We start from the raw sequence: 19,654 nt of genomic DNA, 5'->3' as shown, positions 1-19,654 counted from the left end.
TTAAGCAGAGACTAATGAATAGCCAAGAGCTCAGGTTCTGCAGTCAACTCACCTGGATTCAAGTTCTGACTCCATCACTGGCCATCACTGAGTTAATGAACTCAGTGAACTTGAGGTAATTTAACAACCCCCTTCAGATTCTTAGTTTTTTTTTTTTTTCATCAGCAGTAGAGAAGTGTAATAGATCTCAAAGAATTGATTAAATGAGGATGAGTGGGGTAGAGTACATTTATAATTGCAGCGACTTAGGAGGCTAATGTAGGAGGATTGCAAGTTGAAGGCCCAGCCTCAGCAACTTAGCAAGGCCCTGTCTCAAAATAAAGAAATAAAAAGGGCTGAGGTATAGCTCAGTGGTATAGCACACCGGGTTTAATACCCAATAGCAGGGCTGGGGATGTGGCTCAAGCCGTAAAGTGCTCTCCTGGCATGTGCGGGGCACTGGGTTCGATCCTCAGCACCAAATAAATTAAAGATGTTGTGTCCACTGGATACTGGAAAAAAAAATTGATTAAATGAAATACAGAGTGCCTGGCACCAAGTAAATGCTCTACAGTTGTTCATTAAAATAATAAACATTTCTGTTTTCCCTTTACCCTAACAGTTTTGAGAATGGATCATCTGCACATTGAGAATATGAGATTCCAAACTGGGCATGGTGGTACAAGCCTGTAATTCCAGGGATTTAGGAGTTTGAAGCAGGAAGATAAATTCAAGGTCAGCCTGACAATTTAGGGAAAGCCTGTCTCAAAACAAAACAACAGGGGCTGGGGAGTGGCTCAAGCGGTAGCGGGCTCGCCAGTCATGCGGGCGGCCCGGGTTCGATCCTCAGCACCACATACAAACAAAGATGTTGTGTCCGCCGAGAACTAAAAATAAGTAAATAATACTCCATTGTGTATAAATGCCACATTTAAAACAAACAAATAAAAAGGGCTGGGGAATGTAACTTAGTGGTAAAGTACCCTTGGGTCCAATCCCCAGTACCAATAAGAGAGAGAGAAAATGTGAGAAGTCCCAAGTGTATTTGTATCAAAAGTTAATAATTGGATTGGGGGTATAGCTCAGTTGGTAGAATGCTTGCCTTGGATACACAAGGCCCTGGGTTCAATCCCTAGCACTGGAAAAAAACAAAAAGTTAATAGATCCTGGTGATCTTAAAGCCAGGTTTTTTTTTTTTTTTTTTTTTTTTTTTTTTTTTTTTTTGGTGCTGGGAATTGAACCTAGGGCTTTGTGCATTTGAGGCAAGTATGTCCCCAGCCCCTTGGCCAAGAAAATATCCAGGCATGGTGACACACACCTGTAATCCCAGCTACTCAGGAGGCTGAGGCAGGAGGATTGCAAGTTCAAGGCTAGGTAGGTAATTTAGCAAAACCCTGTCTGAAAATAAATTATAAAGGGCTGGGGATGTAGTTCAGTGGTAGAGCACTTGCCTATAGCATGCACAAGGCCCTAGGTTTGATCCCCAGCATAGCTACATAAATAAAAATTTAAAATGATTAAGTGGAAAACATATACAAAGAAATACAGGGCTGGGGACATAGCTCAGTGCTGGAGTGCTTGCTTGCTTAGCATGCATGAGACCCTGCGTATAATTCCCAGCACAATGAAAATAAAAACACAGAAAGTCTATAACACTAAGAACATAAAAACTGCCTGGCATGTGTGAAACCCTGGGTTCAATCCCCAGCACCAAAAAACAAAACAAAAACCCATAAATGCTAGTTAGTACCTCATTTTCAGATAAAAGACAAAGCTATTGCCTAGCTTGAACAAACTAAGGGAAAAAAAAATAATGAAGGCAAGCATATGGCCTAACTGATGGTCAGTGCCAAAATGTGTGTGGGGAGGTGCTGGATAAACTGGCTTGGAATAAACTCAGTTCAGTTTCTTTTAAATTGGTAATGCCAATAACCTTCCTGTTTAATATTGATACAATCAAATTATCTAATATCTAAGCCATATTTGATTTCCCTGAATTATGCTAGTAATGACTATTATAACTTTTTTGACTCATTTCACACTTTGCATTTACTTTCCATATTTCCTCATTGTTCTTTAATTTACAACAGTCCTTTCTTAACAGGCACGGTGGCACACACCTGTAATCCCAGCGACTAAGGGAGGAGGATTGCAAGTTTGAGGCCAGCCTGAACAATTTAGTGATACCGTCTCTCAAAATAAAAAGGGCTGAATGTAACTCAATGTTAGAGCTCCCCTAGGTTTAATCCCCAGTAAATAAATAAAGTAAAATTCTAGGTGAAGCCTGACCTGGTGGTGCACCCCTGTAATCACAGTGACTCAGGAGGTTGAGGCAGGAAGACTGCAAATTTGAGGTCAGCCTGGGAAATTTAGTAAAGTGTCTCAACAGAAAAAATAAAAAGGATTGCAATGTAGCTGAATAATATAGCACCCCTAGTTTCAATAATCCTCCTATAATCATCATCATCTAGGTATAAGCAACTGGTCTTTTGCAAGAAGTAAAGGGATGCCATTTTAGCTTCTTGAGAATATGATCTTTGCCAAATAGGAAAAACTGGGGGCTCAGGCTGTAAAAATATACCCAAAGACTTATTTCTTTAACCTAAACGTTGTCACACATGGGAAGGTACATTGAAAGGTGAGGGTGTTAAGCAATAGGCATGACCCAGAGATATTCCACCTGGAATCCAGGAGCTAGGGCCTGATATTAATCCTAGGTTAGAACGATTCTGCTAACAAGTTAGTTTACCAAGTTTGGCCAAGTGTCAGAGCTCTTTCTCTGGATTTTTATGTTGGTGACTGGGCCTTGTTTCCCTGGGAAAAAGAGATGGGAAAGGATGAAAGGCCGGTGAGAAAGTGAAAGGAAGCGGGCGGAGGCGGGGAGGGCGGGAGGAACTTCCAGGCTGTGGGATCTGGCTGCAGGGGTCGCGGGTCGCGCGGCCGGCGTGGGCCCCCGGGGCCGGTGCCTCGGGCGCGGCGCGTGTGCTCTCGGGCGGGGCGCCCTTCAGTCGCCGGCGGCCAATCCGGGCGGGCGTCCGGGGAGGGGCGGGGCTTGCCGGCTAGGGCTCCGCGAGTCCTCCTTTTTGCACACACACGAATACAAAGAGCCATACGACCTTCGGGTATCCTTTTTCCATTTTTTTTTCCTCCTTAATCTTGTGTGTGTTTTCAAAATTTTTAAAAATAGAGATCTGTGGCAGTGTTGGGGTGAGGAAACTGTTGCTAAGAGGAATTTGCTCTTTCCCCCATTTCTTTTTCTCTCTCTCTTCCTCTTTCTTTTTCCTGGTCAAGGTTTTAAATATACCAAGAAGTTGAGAACAGAATGGCCGTGTGCAACTGTTTCTAGCCAAATTTACTGAGTTTTTTTTTTTCTTCTTTTTGCTATCACATTTTAAGAACTGGTAAATTTTTGTGGTTAAGGGATTTTAAAATTTAGCCGCTTGGGAAGTACAGATTTCTTTTTTACTGCGGGGTGTAGGGATAATGTAAATTTCTGCCACGGGCAACATCGAAGGAAGCAGAGATTTGAGGCTCCCTCACAAAAGCCTTCTAGCGTGCGTTTTACACATCTTCCCCAGAACCAAAACCAGGTGGCTTAGATGTGGCAATTGTCTGAGTCCAATAGGTTAAAAATATTGGGATATTATAATTGGGTTACTCATTTCCCTGGAGAGAGGGGAAATACCTTCTTACCGTGTGTCTTGCACACACAATTTCACAAGGACATTTCTCTGTGAGTGTGTGTGTGTATGTGTGTATGTGTTTCTTAAAGCATAATTTTGTAAAAAAATTATCTTGGGGTTTATTCTTTGTGTATATGTACAATATGTGTATATGTGCCATATCAGATTTTCAAAAGTGATTCTTTTTATGTGTTCCACGTAAACCCTAGGATGTGAATTTTTTTTTCTGTTGTATTCCCAAATATGATCAAAACAGGATTTCATGTGCAAACTAGAGCTTAGAAGAAACCCTATGCTTATCATACTTAGGCACTTTCATTCTATGTGCATTTACTGTATTTTTCTGCTCCTGTTTTAAAGGATCAGATTAGTGAAAAATAATTATCAGGAAGTATATAGTTCATGTGGCAAATGAGGGGAGGCAATTTATTGAATCTGTGGTTCAAAGCTACCTTTAGTGACTGTTTTGCCTAAGTGGTTTTGCTTTTTATTGTCTCACGTTCTTAAATGTACAGCTGTGTATATTTTGGCCTTTATGTGTGGTTTGGTTGATGTGTTCAGAAGGGAAATTCTCTCTTGGCTTTTTGACAAAATGGTCGTTTATTGGTTGGGATTTGTTTGAAAAGCTCCACAGCTGGCAAAGTATCAGAAAAAAAATCCAGGCAGGTCCAATTCTGGGGCCAAAAGGAAGCAAAAACAAGTGATAGAAGAAACAAGAAATGCATTTTTGGTTATAATGTTGCATTTTTAGAATTAAAATCTCTCTCCCTAAGAGACTCAGAAAAATGAATGAGAAAACAACAGTCTCAGAGCAGAGCATCCTTGCTATAGGAGTATATGTATGGTCACTTCATTCTTATAAGACCAGTCTCCCTTATTAGGAAGAAGTCATATAGAAAATACCTACAACATATTTATATTTGTATATTGGATTGAAAGCATAGGAAGTATATGGGTGATCAGGGAGAAACTGGAATGTCACTAGCAGCAACCAGGAGATAGAAGGATCCACTACAGGGTTCAAAACCTCTGTATGATGATAATCATACCTATCCATTCCTCAGCTAGTGTCCTACTCGATTTCAAACGACATTTAAGACACTTAAGTGACAACTGCAATAAACTTACTTGCCAAGGTCTTGAATTTATTATAATGAAAATGACCCTGATGAGCTCTCTTGTGTTTTTTGTTGTTGTTGTTGTTGTTTGTTTGTTTGTTTTTGTTTTTACCTGTACCAAGTATATTTTTATTCACAAAAACTGCAAGTCAGATCATTGCTTAATAAATACTGGCTCTAATGTGGATCATTCCACAAGCCTAGACCTGGATTTTTTTTTTTTTTAGTCTAATCTGACTCTGGTGACCTTTGTAATCATAGCAGTGACAGGATTGTTAATGGGGTTTTACCTTAAGTCTCCCACATCACTGCACATTATTATGTACACGATTTAGCTTCCCAGAAAAGGGAGAGTGGTACACAGCCACTTCCTAGGTATTCAATGTCTACATCTTGGAATGTAGCTCATTCATATTCCATGTCCTCACTATGAGTTTCTAAGGGGAGAATCCTTTCTGCGAATATTTCGTTGGCTTGGCTTTCTTACCAAGGCAAAGTAAAGCTAAACTCAGTTGATTCGGCTTGGGAATCCTAGGGTCCCCTAGAGATTAAAACTTCTTTTAACTAATAAGAACTGCCACTTTGCAAGCGTTATGTAGAAAAATCTGTAACCAAGGCCTTCAGTAACTAAAACCAGCCACCACCAAGCATATAAAACTGATTTGTGGCCACTGTACTTATAATCGTGTACACAGCTTTGTGAGCAGCGGAGGACAGAAATAAGTAAACAAACAAACAAAAAAAAAAGGAGCTAAAGATGGCGTCTGGCGGCCTTGAAAACGCTTCGCAGTCGTGTTCCTCCCTGATGAGGCCCCCTCCCCTCCCTAGCTCGTGGAGTGACTGGGAATTGCCGCCAATGGCGTTCTTGGCCCTACACCCCTGTCTTCCCTCCGCCAATCACTGGGAACCAGAGGACAAGCGGGCGGTTCCTCGCCGCGTGCGTGCGCTGGCCAGGTACACGGGCGGGCGCTGTTGACTCCTCGGCATTCCGCGCACGCCGCGGCCTTGCTGAGTCAGCGGATGCGGTAACGCGGGACACCCGCTTATGTGGCGCCCCGTCTGTATTTTTGCGGCGAGCGCATCCCCTAGCCCAAGTTCTCAGAGCTTTGGTGACTACCAAAGTAGTTGACCCAGCGTAGTCCCCGACCTCCCTACGGGCATGGGGCTGTCCGCTGTGGGTCCCTGAATGACCCTTTACCCCGGATTGCCAGGGGACAGTGGCGGGTCCCCTGCAGCCTAGCGACTAGGGTCGGATTTCTGCTCCCATCGTCACTGCGCTCACCCTGTCTGTAACTGAATCACACTGTCTCGTCGGGGTGTTTCTACTGTCCCTTGTGCCCACTTTGTCATCTTTGTCTAATATTTAATCAACTAACATTTACTGAGGGCTTGATGGGCACACGAAAAAATTTCTAGGAGCTAGGTTCCCATTTCAGAAATGCAGTGAAAGTCTTTTACATCAGACACATTTATACGAAAACCTGAATTTTTAATCTTACCACCAAATGTAAACGAGGACTTTGCTGTGCTGGGTTTAAACCTCTTTCCATGCTATATTAGTAAACTTGTAATTTTTGGATTATTTGGATTTATTTTGTTTAAGATCCTGTTCTGCCCTCTGGGTCTACAATTCTTTTTTTACACTTAATAATGAGGTCTTAGATTTTTTCGCACCTCATTAGACAGGTCATTCTTTTAAAACGTAGGAAAATTGTATCCTGCTTACCTGCTCTTGTGTGATCAAGAGCTCATTTCTGATACGAATAGGTTTTGAGAGAATCTTCTAACAGGTGAGCCATTTTCCACCTTGAAGTGGAGGAGCAGGGCTGACCAGCAGACCAGGAGCTTTAAGTGGCCATTTTCCTTTTTTATTTCTCAAAATGAAGATTATGATATGAATTGCTGTGCTTTCAGTAATCACATTTAAGAAAGTCCATTTCTTGCCTGACCCTGAGTGAGTCAAAGGCCCATTATGAGAACATATATCATCTGAGGGATACCATATCACACACATTCTATTAAATAGTAAGAAAACTTTTGTTTTTCATAGTTTGGAGGTGAACTCAATCATGCAGAAAATTCAAACTCAGATGGAGAGAAAGCAAGCCAGGGAACTGCCAAGATTTTGATATATTTAGTCCTAACAAAAATACATGTGACTAGAGAGGAAAGGGATACTTAAGATTATGGACAGTTTCACCCTAAACTATCTCTAAAGGAGATGAGTTTTCTTTCTTTTTTATCTAAATATTTGTGAAGTAGAAGTATATTGATAAATACATTTTATAGGCTCATTTCACATGTATGAATTAGACCAATACTGAAATCAACCCCAAATACATACATTTTATACAAACCTTGGTTTGACAACTGGGGTTTTGTGTTGGCAACTCATAAGATTGACAATCTTTTTCTTAACATCCAATTCTAAAAGTTGATAGCATTTTACAAAACGCATGTGTATTGCTTTATGGTGGTCTTAGTTTATTTTCTCTCTCTCTCTCTCTCTCTTTTTAAGTATCCAAATACTTAACCCCTGAGCTACATCCCTAGCTCTTTTTATTTTTTATTTTGAGTCTTGCTAAATTGCTGAGAATCTCACAAAGTTATTCAGGCTGGCTTCAAATTTGTGATTCTTCTGCAAACAGCCTCCCAATTTTTTTTTTTTTTTTTTTTTTTTTTTTTTTTTTATTGTTGTGAGGATTGAACCTGGGGCCTTGTGCATGCAAGGTAAGCACTCTACTAACTAATCTATATCCCCAGCCCTCAGCCTCCCAAATTTCTGGGACTTTAGGGTACACCACCATTCCTGGCTATCTTTACTTTCTTGAACAAAATGTGACCTTTAACTTTATTTTGTTTTGTAAAAAATTTTTGTGGTACTGGGAATTGAACCAGGGGAACTTTACCACCAAGTTATCCTCAGCCATTTATTGATTGATCAATTGATTGATTGATTAATATATACAGATATACATTCATACATGCTGGGGATGAACCCAGGGGTACGTTACCACTGATCTACATCCCCCATCCCTTTTTATTTTTTTATTTGTATTTTGAGACAGGGTGTCACTAAGTTACTTAGGGTCTCTATAAATTACTGAAGCTGGCCTCAAATTTGCAATCGTCTTGCTTCAGCCTGCCAAATTGCCAGGATTATAGGTGTGTGCCACCACACCCATGGAACCCTTGGTTTTGAAATAAATTATTGAGTGAGGAGTATATCTCAGTGGGAGATTGCTTCCCGAGGCCTTGGGCTGCCATATGTGTGAGGTGGAAGCAGGAGGATCCCATTTTTTGTTGTTTTGGTTTTGGTTTTGTTTCCAGGGATTGAACCTAGGGGCACTTAACCATTGAGCCATATTCCCAGCCCTTCTAATATTTTAGAGACAGGGTTGGACTAAGTTGCTTAGGGCCTCGCTAAATTGCTGAGGCTGGCTTTGAATTTGAGATCCTCCTGCCTCAGCCTCCCAAGCTGCTGAGGCTGGCTATGCCTGGAGCAGGAAGATCCCTTGAGCCCAGGAATTCAAGGCCAGCTTGGACAGCATAGAAAGACCCCATCTCTAAATGAAATGAAATAAATTATCTAGTGGTCTGAAATGGCAAAATTTGATGATATTAATATTTAATAATTGATATAAACATAATTTATCAGTATTAACCATTGCTTTGCCAGACATTCCATGGATTGCTTCATGTATTAGTAAATTAAATAGATATATGTTTTGAGGATTAGGGGGTAGAACTCAATGTTAAAGCATTTACCCAACATGCTTGAGGCCCTGGATTGTATCCCTAGCACAGGACAAAAAAAAAAAAAGTTTATATATTTTTAGAGTAAAATAAAGATAATCAGAATAAGGTATAGGTGTGTAAATAATGTTGGCAGGGTTAAATGGGCTATTATAGAAAAAAAGTAGTTACATTATGTTAGGGTCTGTAAACAAATCGGGATGGCGCCTGGCATTTTGCCAGAGGGAGTGGTTTGTGAGGTGGCCAGTGAGCCATTAAGTATGGAGATTCCTTATTGGTTGACTGCTGTATCTAGTTTATGTTAATTAAGATAAGCTGTGTGGAATATATATATACCCCTCCTGTCCTACAATAAATGGCTCCCACTCCTGCTGTATCAATGTATACAAGTTGTTGGTCACCCCCCCCACCCCCGTTATTTTGCTGCAGCCGGACTGTGGCAACATTAGGTGTAGGATGTTAGAAATGATGAATTTAACAAATTTTAACAGATAATGCAGTAGAGGTGGGCATAATGTTCATGCCTATAATCCCAGTGCCTCCTGCCTGTAATCCCAGTGGCTCATAAGGCTGAGGCAGAAGGATCACAAACTCAAGGCCAGCTTCAGCAATTTAGTGAGGCCCTAAACAACTTAGTGAGACCCTGTCTCAAAATAAAATATAAAAAGAGCCGGGAATGTAGTTCAGTGGCAAAGCATCCTAGGGTTCAATACTCAGTACCAGACAAACAAAAAAATGCAGTAGTGTCTGTGTTAAAGTTCCATTATCAATTTGAATTTTGATATTATGAAGAAGTGTTGTCCACTGAAAAACAAGATGTTGCCATTATTTGAAATTTGCATGTTAAATACCCATCTCAGACCTTCTTCTCATTTTTATTTTTCAGTTCTAGTTGTTTTCAGGACATTATGCTGAAAGATGTTGCCATCAGTTGAAATGTAGCATGTTAAATACTCATCTTTTCTAACATAATGGTGCCTCACCTCAACTGCCTTATTTCTTTATTTTATTTATTTATTCTTATGTGGTGCTGAGGATCGAACCCAGGGCCTCGCATGTGCTAGGCCAGCGCTCTACCACTGAACTACAGCCCCAGTCCTCAACTGCCTTATTTTTGTTATTCTGTCCATAGTGCCATCCTGTATGTGGCACTCAGGCTTACAATCTTTTTTTTTTTTTTTTTAATTTATTTTTTTGCCACTGGGGATCGAACCCAGGGCCTTGTGCATGCAAGCCAAGCACTCTACCAACTCAGTTATATCCCCAGCCCTGGCCTGTGTGTTTTTTTTTTTTTTTTAATTTTTATTCCTAAGTTTTAGGTGGACACAATATCTTCATTTTACATTTACGTGGTGCTGAGGATCAAACCCAGTGCCTCATGCATGCTAGGTGAGCATTCTACCACTGAGCCACAACCCCAGCCCCTGGCCTGTGTTTTTTTAATTTTTAATTTTTTTTTTTTTGATATGGGCGATTAAACTCACTAATCATTATTCAGCCTCGATAAATTGCTGAGGCTGGCTTTGAACTCACAATCATCCTGTCTCAGCCTCCAAAGATTTTGGGTTTACAGGCATGTGCCACTGTGCCTGACAGGCTTACAATCTTTTTTTTTTTTTTTTTTTTTAATATTAGCTTTAGGTGGACACAATATCTTTATTTTATTTTTATGTGGTGCTGAGGATCAAACCCAGTGCCTCACGCATGCCAAGCAAGTGCACTACTACTTGAGCCACATCCCCAGCCCCAGGCTTACATTTGAAGCTATCTTTGACCAATATTTTTATCCCCCATCTTTATTAAGTAAGGAAATACCAGTTCTTCCCCCAGGGTGTCAAACCTTCCATCCATGGTCCTCATTCTCATTAGCTGTGACCAATAATCCTCTAATCTCTAACAGTTCCAGGGATTGGCAAAATACAGCCTGCCACTTGTTTTCACATGGCCCACCAGCTGAGAAAAGCTGTGTGTTTGTTTTTATGTGAAGGTATGTGTGTGTTTTACTGGAGTTGAACCCAAGACCTCACACTTGCTATGCTAGCACTGAGCTATACCCCCAGTCCTTTCTATATTTTATTTTGAGACAGAGTCTCTCTAAATTGCCCAGATTGGCCTTAAACTTGCAATCCTTCTTCTTCAGTCTCTGAACTAGCTGGGATTACAGGTGTGTGCCACTACACCTGGCTCAGAGGAGGTTTTACTTCTATAAGAATTCTTTCTCAGGCTGTGGGGATGTGGCTCAAGCGTAGCACGCTCGCCTGGCATGCGTGCGGCCCGGGTTCAGTCCTCAGCACCACATACAAACAAAGATGTTGTGTCTGTCGAGAACTGAATATTAAAAAAAAAAAAAATTCTCTCTTTCTCTGTTTAAAAAAAAAAAAAGAAAAGAAAGAAAGAAAGAATTCTTTCTCCAACCAGGTACAATGGTACACATCTGTAATCCCAGCAGCTGGGATCACTGAGGCAGGAGGATTGCAAATTCAAGGCCCGCCTAACCAACTTGTTTCAAAATAAATAAAAAAGGCTTAGGATGAGGCTTAGTGGTAGAGCACTCTGGGTTCAGTCCCTGGTAACAACCCCCCCACACACCGCCCCAAACACACGTACAAACTCTTCCTCCCGATTTTACTCTGTTGGTCTATTATTTTGAATCAACTCCTCAGCTTTCTGTCTATTCCATGTTTCTAGGAACTTGTGTGTGTTTTGCTTTGTTTTCTAGATAGTTCATGTTTAGAACATTCCACATTCTTTAGACATTCCCATGAAACAGCCCTTGTTCTCCCTTCATTTGAGTATTTAATAGTTGGCAATCTATTTTGGCTAATCACCCTGTGGCATGGTATTACTTGTAGAGAATTTTTAGAAACATCTCTTTTTTTTTTCTTTGGACTTGTTCATTTTTTTCTAATTGAGAGGTATGCAGCTAATGAAATTACTATTTTGATTTGTTTTTAATCATGTATTCCCACATTTAAATTATCTGCTTTGTAAATGTGATATGAAATACTCCTTTATTATTTGATGACCCCAATTTCTTTCTATATCTTAGATTTTAGATGGGAGACTATATCAGGAAGCAGGGAAATTGTCCACAATAGTGTCCATGGAAACCAAAAGTCATTTGAATATTCATTGTGCTACAGTGCACTATACCAGTTTTTTTTTTTTTAAATGTAGATAGATTAATTCAAGAAAACTCCTATTTTTTGCCCTTAATGTAACATTTTTAAAAATGGACATAGTATGATAATACACAAAGTAAGAAGCAGAAAAGAAATTGAGAAACAAAGTGAACTGACAATAGGAAAATACTTTTAGCCAGTAGAGTTGTTGGTGCATACCTGTAATCCCAGCTACTCTGAAAGCTGAGGCGGGAGGATCACTAGTTCAAGCATAGCCCAGGCAATTTAGCAAGACACTGTCTTAAATCCACTTTTTGAAAAAGGAACAGAGATGTAGCTCAGTGATAAATAACTGGAGTGCAGGAGGCTCTGGCTTCCGTCCCCAGTACTGCAAACAAACAAAACTAGCTGAGTTAAGTATTCTCTTTAGTCTAAGTCTAGGTCATAATAGTAAGTAAATTGTAAATTCTGTTTCCTCAATTACCTTTCTAAGTTGCATTACAGGTTTCATATCTATAGATGCATTCTTATCCTTGAACTTATTGTTTATTAGAAATTGGTGTTAAATTTATGGTCAGGCTAGGGGTGTAACTTGGTGGGAGAGTGCTTGTTTAGCATGTGGGACGTCCTGGGTTCAATCCCCAGCATCTAAATAAATGAATAAATTTAAGTCAAATTTCCTCAAATTTTATTTCAAGTCATTAAATTTTATTAAAAGGGAATCAGGATGGATGTCCCTGGTTGGATCACAAAAAGGTTGTAGATTCATTCCTTTGTGGAACACTGACCATATGTCAGTGACTGTTGGTACCTTGCATATGTTATATGCAATCTTCACAAAAACACTGAAAGCAGGCAGAGACGAGAAAACTGGGACTTAAAAAGTGAAATGATTTGGTTTGGGGTTGTGGCTCAGCTGTAAGGCACTCGCCTAGCATGTATGAGGCGGTGTGTTAGATCCTCAGCACCACATAAAAATAAATAAATGAATGAATGAATAAGATAAAGGTATTGTATCCAACTGCAACTAAAAAAAAAATTTTTAAAAAGTAAAATGATTTGTATAGGTTCACATGACTCATAAGTGGTGTGATCAGAGGAGAATTCCTTTTTTTTTTTTTTTTTTTAAACTTACAGTTCAGTACTATTTCAGAAAGATGGCCAAAGAAGGCCATTTGATAGATGAGGGTGGTCTTTTTTTTTTTTTTTTTTTTTTTTTTTTGGTGCTGGGGATTGAACCCAGGGCAAGGCAAGCACTCTACCAACTGAGCTATATCCCCAGCACCTAGAAGAGGGAAGTCTTGAGGCTTACACAACACTTAGCCAGGTATGGTGGCACATATTTTTAATCCCAGCTACTCTGGAGACTGAGTCAGGAAGGCAGATCTCAAGTTTGGAGCCAGCTTAGGCAATTTAGTGAAGCCTTCTCCTCCCCTTCCTTCCTCTCCCCTTCCCTCCCTCAATTTAGTGGTCTTGGAGATTGAACCCGGGGCCTTGGGCATGCAGACAAGTGCTCTACCACTGAGCCACATGCACGGCCCTACAAGGCCCAGTATCAAAGTAAAAAATAAAAAAGATTGGTGATGTTGCTCAGTGGTAGAATGTACCTAGATTCAACTCCCAGTACAGAAAGAAAAAAAAAAAAATTTAAACCATTTGGGACTGGGCATGTGACTCAGTGGTAGTATGTTTGCCTAGCATGAACAAGGCCTGGGTTTGATCCCCAGCACTGGAAAAAAAAAAAAAAAGTACGAAAAAATATTAAACCCTTTGCTGATGCCTATAATCCCAGCAACTGGGGAGGTTGAGGTAGGAGGATCACAAGTTTGAGGCCAGCCTCAGCAACTTAGTGAGACCCTGTCTCAATATAAAATAAAAAGGATTGGGGATATAACTCAGTTGTAGAGTACCCTTGGTTTCAATCCCTAGTACCAAAATAATAATAATAAAAAATAAAAATAATAATAATAATGTTCTTTGCATCATATTGGTTTGAAAACAAAATCAAAAAACAAATCTGCAGGAACAGTGTAGGCCTTTATTTAGGAAGGAAAAGTATACATAAATGATTCATCCATAAATTGACATAGAATCGCTTAGTGCTTTCCTTTAACCTTTAGTTTTAATTTGGTTTAACCTTTAGTTTCAGGTTTAGCCATGCCTTCTGGTGGCTCTAATGACAGGAAAGCTGTAAATGGATTTAAGTTCTTGTAAGAAGCGAATATCTGCCATAAAAAAAGCTGTTTCTTCAATAAAAAGGGTAAAAAGAGCAAATTAAAGACTATTTTTTAATAACCAAATATAATTAAATGCATTGTCAGATTTATGCTTTAGTACCTCAGAGGTACTCATATTGCTTGTTTCTGAAATGAGATTGCTGATTTGGAAACAAACAAACCCAAAACCTCAATATATGGAAAATTCTCTTAACCTCCTCCTTTCCTTTTAATTGTGATGTTATGATATAATTTACAAAATAAGATAGAAATGTATCACTTGAAGAAATGTAAACACACTTAAGATTTTGTCACTTACAAAGCTTCAGGCAGAAGGATTCTTTTTTTCTGTAATCAAGTATCATTTAGAAAATGACAATATTTATTTAAGTTCCTTGGAGTGTTCTCAGTGGTATAAATCAAACTCCCACCACGACCCATTTTTTTCTCCTGAAGTAGTTTAGTTGTTTAACTTCAGTAATTCAAAAGAGAGGCAGTTTGGTTTATCACTGGTATTCTCATTTTTCCTTTTATAGCGACTGATCATGTGGGAAAAATGGGTAACACTTAGCTACTTAGATATTCCTTTTGAGCATCTGCTCCTCCCTTGAAGAATCTGAGAAGTGGCAGTGAGGGCAACCCAGAGCCTATTTCCAAGGGCTACTGGCTGGTAGATTCAAGGCAGCTAATCTTTGCAGGGGCTAGAGGCCCAGGTATGCAACTCTGACAGCAAGGGAGTTGTGCAGCCCTGGGCTACCCCAGCCCAGTTTCTTGATCCAGCTTTTCACTTCTTTCCATACCCCCATCCCCCAAATATTAATGATATAATAGTGAAAGGTTGCATGTTGAGGGCTGCAGTGATCGATGTATTATTGTTTCTCTGAATGCATGTGTATGAAAATTATAGAGAGGGGGGTAGAATAAGGATTTTTTATGTCAACAAAAAAATGGTATGTTAAAAGAAAAAAAAACTAGAACACTAGATTGAAAGTAGCAATAACTGGATTCTGCTGTCTTCCTTTGACCTTGAAAAAGACATAACTTCTTTGCATGTCTCTTTTCTGGATTTGGGGTAATATGTGTTTCTTAGCACTGTCTTGCAGATAAGATAACCTACGTGAATTGTTCTGGACTCCTTAAAGGACTATGTCAAAGCAATAAAATAGTAAAGATAGTAAGGTAGAGCTGGGCCTGGTGGCGCATACCTATAATTCTGGTGACTTAGGAGGCTAAGGCAAGAGGATCGCAAGTTCAAGACCAACCTGGGCAACTTAGGAGACTGTCTCAAAATAAAAAAATAATAATAAAAAGTTCTGGGGATGGAGCTCAGTGGAAGAGCACCCCTAGGTTCAATCACTAGTATGGGGAGGGGGAATGAGATAGGGAGGAGGAGGGGACAAATCTTCATTTTCTTCCTTAATCTTCTAATCTTTCCAGATGCCGGTGGGTCCTTTGGAGTTCCCTTTGTTACTCAGGTTGCAGTGGTAGGGGGTTCCATGCTTGAGTGTAGGAAGAATGAAACCATGTTGATCAGGAAGGCCCCTGTTGGCTTTATTCTTTCAGTAAGGGGTGAGTGTGACACCCAGTGTGTTGTGTTAGAAGAGCACAGGATCTGCCAGTAGAAGAAGGCGTCTCTCTCTCCTCTGCAGGCCCATGAGAGGCAGCCATGGACTGTGTGCTCCTTCACGGCTTACCTACTCCTCCTTCACAGAACCCACAACCTGGAGTTCCGACTCCTCTGACCACCCTCCATGAGAAAGAAAAGTGAATCCACAGAGGCCAGTGCTTCAACATCATAAAGTCCAGTTGACCAGAGCACCTTTGGGAGAAGCCCAGCGAGTGAGCACGGTTGTTACTGTGCCTATCAGCCATGTCCTTCAGTGCCACCATTCTCTTCTCCCCTCCCAGTGGCAGCGAGGCCCGATGCTGCTGCTGTGCCTGTAAAAGTGAGAATAGCGGAGGCAGCGCAGGCTCACAGGGCGGGAACCCTCCTGCCAGCACCCCCATCACAGTGACTGGACATGGCCTGGCTGTCCAGAGCTCTGAGCAGCTCTTGCATATTATCTACCAGCGGGTGGATAAGGCAGTGGGCCTGGCTGAGGCTGCTCTGGGTCTGGCCCGGGCCAACAATGAGTTGTTAAAACGGCTCCAGGAGGAAGTGGGTGAGCTGAGACAAGGGAAGGTGTGCACCCCTGATGAAGACGGGGAGAGCCGGGTCCACAGTCCCCCAACAGAGGAGCCTGGGCCCCTTAAGGAAAGTCCCAGGGAAAACTGCAAGACTCTGTCTGTCGTGGAGGAGGAGTGTGACAGTGTGGGCAGTGGTGTGCAGGTGGCAATTGAGGAGCTGTGGCAGCTGGGGTCAGCCTCAGCAGTGGGACCTGGGCCTTTGGGCTTCCCAGCCTCTCAGAGAGACATGAGGCTCCCAGGATGTGCTCTGGCTGGGGGTGAGGGGACCCCTCTGCTCAATCCGGTGAGTATGGCAGCAGGGCAAGTTTGCTTTTCTGCACTTTTGCTGGCCTTTTTCCTCTCTCTTTTCTTCTCTTTCCATTTTTAAATCTTTGTTTATATCTGTGATAATACAGAATAGCATCAAATTTCTCTGCCTTCAGCACTCCTTTTTTCTTCCTGAACCATCAGCCTCTTTGGCAGGAGGTCATTTTATGTGTGTGTGGTGCTGGGGTGCCCTCCCCTCCCTCTCAATAGCTCTGCATGGCACCTTCTCCTCCACAGCTGTCTCTGCTGCTGCAGGGCTCTGCCTCTCCTGGAGAGAATGCCTGCTGCCATGCACAGGCGGCTCATTCATATTTTATCACGGGCCCTCTGCTTGCCAAGAGGAGTTCAGTATAGAGAGACAGGAATGTGGAAAGGAGAGGGACATAGGGGGAGAAAAAGGAAGGAGAGAGAGAAGAGAAAGCAAAAGGGAGAGGATGAAGATAAGGAAAATAGAAGACAAGTACAGGGAAGGAAAGAGGCAAGTGGAAATGAAGGGTTTGAGGAAGGAATAAATTTTTTTTTTGTTTTGTTTTGTTACTGGGGATTGAACCCAGTGGAGGCTTTGCCACTGAGCCACATCCCTAGCACTTTTAATTTTTTGATTTTGAGATCATGTTTCACTAAGTTGCTTGGTCTCGCCAAGTTACTGAAGCTGACCTTGAACTTGCTATTCGCCTGCCTCAGCCTCGTGTTGCTGGGATTACAGGTGTGCACCATTAGTCCTGGAGAAGAAAGTTGAGTCTATGTGGAAAGGGGAACATTTATGTTGGGGGAAGACTGCAGTAAGGGACAGGGAATTAGAGGAAAGGAAATAAAATGTCAAAAGGAAAGGATGATTGAGATTGAATAGTCAGAGGAAGGCATGTAGAGAGAAAGGGAAGCTAAGAAGGAGGCAGATGGAGAGCATATTTTGTGAGCAGGAAAAGACATCGAAGTACTTTGTGCTATTTCAGTTTCTTTGCTGCTCAGGGGCCATATGAGCAGGAAAAATGCTGGATGAGTAGAGTAAGAACTGCAGAATGTCACACATGGAAGTATGAAAAGGAGATAGAGCAACCATAGAGATCATAGAGACAGAAAATAACAGATGTGTTGCCACTTGAGGGCCGGTGGAAGGTCTGTCAGCTCTCTGCCTTATCCTCTGTCTGCTTTCACTCTTTTCCTTCTCCCTCCTTGACAAGGCTCACCCAGGGTGGACAAGAGGGAGGAAACTCCCAGCCCATCTGCTGGATCTGAGGAGTGAGTGTATAAGCTCCCCTCCTCCTCTCTAGCTGACACCACAACTGGCCATTGCTCTCCTGAAGGCACAGCCCTGTGATGATAGTCACTGTGCTTGGTCAGGACTTTCAGTGGTTTGCGCCTCAGGGAGAAGGAACCAGAAGGCAAGAGGCAAGAGGGTACCAGGCTAGGAGGTGTCCTGAATCATGGGTTCATTCAGGCAGGGAAAGCTTCCAAGCCGACAGGATGGAATTAGATTTCACAGCGCAGAAAGCAGCTCACAGGTCTATAAATCTCAGCCGCCTCCCCACTTCTTTCTCTGTGTGTGTGTGTGTGAGTGTGTGTGTGTGTGTGTGTGTGTGTGTGTGTGTGTGGTTCCCCACCACCACTTCCACTGTTTTGTTTTCTTGGCTGCAGAAATCCCCCTCCTTTTCTCCTCCCTCTCTGCCTCCTTCCTTTCCCTGCCCTGCATGTCCTTGAATGAGGGCACAGGCAGTCAGCTGGATATCAGGGCTTCGACAGTTTATGGCCAGGCCAGGATCAAGGTGAGGGCACAGACTGGCCCCTGAAAGGGAACAGAGGGTAGGTAAGGGGTGCTGTCCACATGGCCTCTCTAGGGGTTCCTCTCTAGAATCTCCTGCTTTGCTCTCTGTTTTCCTCTTATTTTCCCTCTTTATTGTTATTACTATTTAATTTTCTTGCTTCGTTTCCTGCTTGGTTTCCCTTTCTTGTCATTACTGCCTTCCTAATCCCTTTTAGACACAATACTTACGAAGCTACATTTCTTATACTCAAGAGCAAATCATAAATGACTGCTCACAAATAAGCATCAGAAACATGCCTTGGCCTTGTAAGTAGCCCTATGGTAACAACCCAACACAAGGGGCCCTGTATATGCAAGAATTATTTGCCCAGCACTCCCATAGGAGTCCCAGAGAAATAAGCCATTGACATTAAAGATTCCCCTACTTTTTTCCATTCTCTGTTCACTATTCTCAGTCAAAGAATGATAGTTGACCAGGTTCCCCTATGTCTGGCAGGTTAATAGATTATTCTTTTTTATGTCTTTAGCTGGTGGATGATTATGTGGCCTCTGAGGGTACAGTACAGCGTGTGCTGGTCCCAGCTTATGCCAAACAGCTTTCACCAGCCACACAGCTGGCTATCCAGCGGGCATCTTCAGAGTCAGTGCCAGAAAATGGAACCAAGCTGCCACCACCCCGCCCTGAGGACATGCTCAGTGCTGCCGCTGCGTTGGACAGTGCCTTGGAAGAGTCAGGCTCCGGGAGCACTGGGGAGTTGAGGCACTCTCTAGGGATCACTGCTTCCCCATGCAGGACCAGAGGGAGTGGGCAGAAGAACTCCAGGCGAAAGCGGGATCTGGTACTCTCTGTAAGTGAGCTCAGTTTCTATCATTTTTTTCTTCAGTCTGGAGAGAGAAGTGAAGAGGGAGGGTGGGTTGATTTTAAGCCTCCTGTAACGAAAAAATGGTGTCCTGAGTCCTACTGGAGCAGGAGGGACAAGGAGAGAGATTATTCCACAGCCCTAGGGATTAGGCAGTATCTCTGCTAACATTCGAGTTTTTAGAGTTTTCTAAATAGAGTGGAATCTTCCAGTGTTCTCATAATCCTGATAGGAATATCTTTAAGGGATTGAGCAGATTCATCACCACAGTATGGCAATTTAGCCCATGTGCAGGGTAAATAGTAAGGGGCCCCGTGGGTGAAGAAGCCAGGCAGTCCCAAGGTAGTCCCAGACCCCAAATATGCTGAGGGCCACTATACACCCAGCTCAGTTATACAGGTTTGGAGAATCTAGTCATTCCAAGAGCTCTTGACAGGAAGGAACTAGATTGAATTACATCTGCTTAAAATCTTCTTGGAATAGCTGGGAGCCCTTAGGAACACCCTGTGCAGCTGGGAGCCCCCATCTTGGCAAATGATCCAAACCTAAAGGTCTTCTAGGGCAGTAATTCTCAGCCTGGGATAATCCTCCTCCCAGGGGACATCTGGAACCTACTGGAAACATTTCTTGTCATTATCTCTGGTAGGTGGGTGGAAGGAAGGGAG

General features: G+C 42.1%; 1 protein-coding gene across 4 annotated transcripts in view; it reads left to right on the top strand.

Annotated features, from left to right (window-relative positions):
* Positions 1-2,995: 2,995 nt before the first annotated feature.
* The window catches only part of CUNH14orf93 (chromosome unknown C14orf93 homolog), a 23,665-nt gene continuing 7,006 nt past the window's right edge, over positions 2,996-19,654 (top strand). Inside the window, exons 1-4 of one of the 4 annotated variants that reach the window (XM_046465225.2) lie at positions 2,996-3,101; positions 15,312-15,443; positions 15,524-16,344; positions 18,657-18,977. In XM_046465225.2, coding sequence (XP_046321181.1) covers positions 15,745-16,344; positions 18,657-18,977 — 921 coding nt within the window. In that variant the 5' untranslated portion in view covers positions 2,996-3,101; positions 15,312-15,443; positions 15,524-15,744. Of the gene's footprint in view, positions 7,511-15,311; positions 15,444-15,523; positions 16,345-18,656; positions 18,978-19,654 lie in introns of all 4 variants that reach the window. The other 3 variants (XM_046465228.2, XM_046465229.2, XM_046465227.2) reach the window with 3 other exon arrangements.

This window comes from Marmota monax, unplaced genomic scaffold, assembly GCF_021218885.2.
Source record: "Marmota monax isolate L192 unplaced genomic scaffold, Marmota_monax_Labrador192_F-V1.1 WCK01_AAM20220418_F8-fsc00079, whole genome shotgun sequence".
Taxonomy (NCBI): Eukaryota; Metazoa; Chordata; class Mammalia; order Rodentia; family Sciuridae; genus Marmota; species Marmota monax.
Note: the sequence above shows the minus strand (reverse complement) of the source record. Positions and strands in the feature narration are given on the sequence as shown.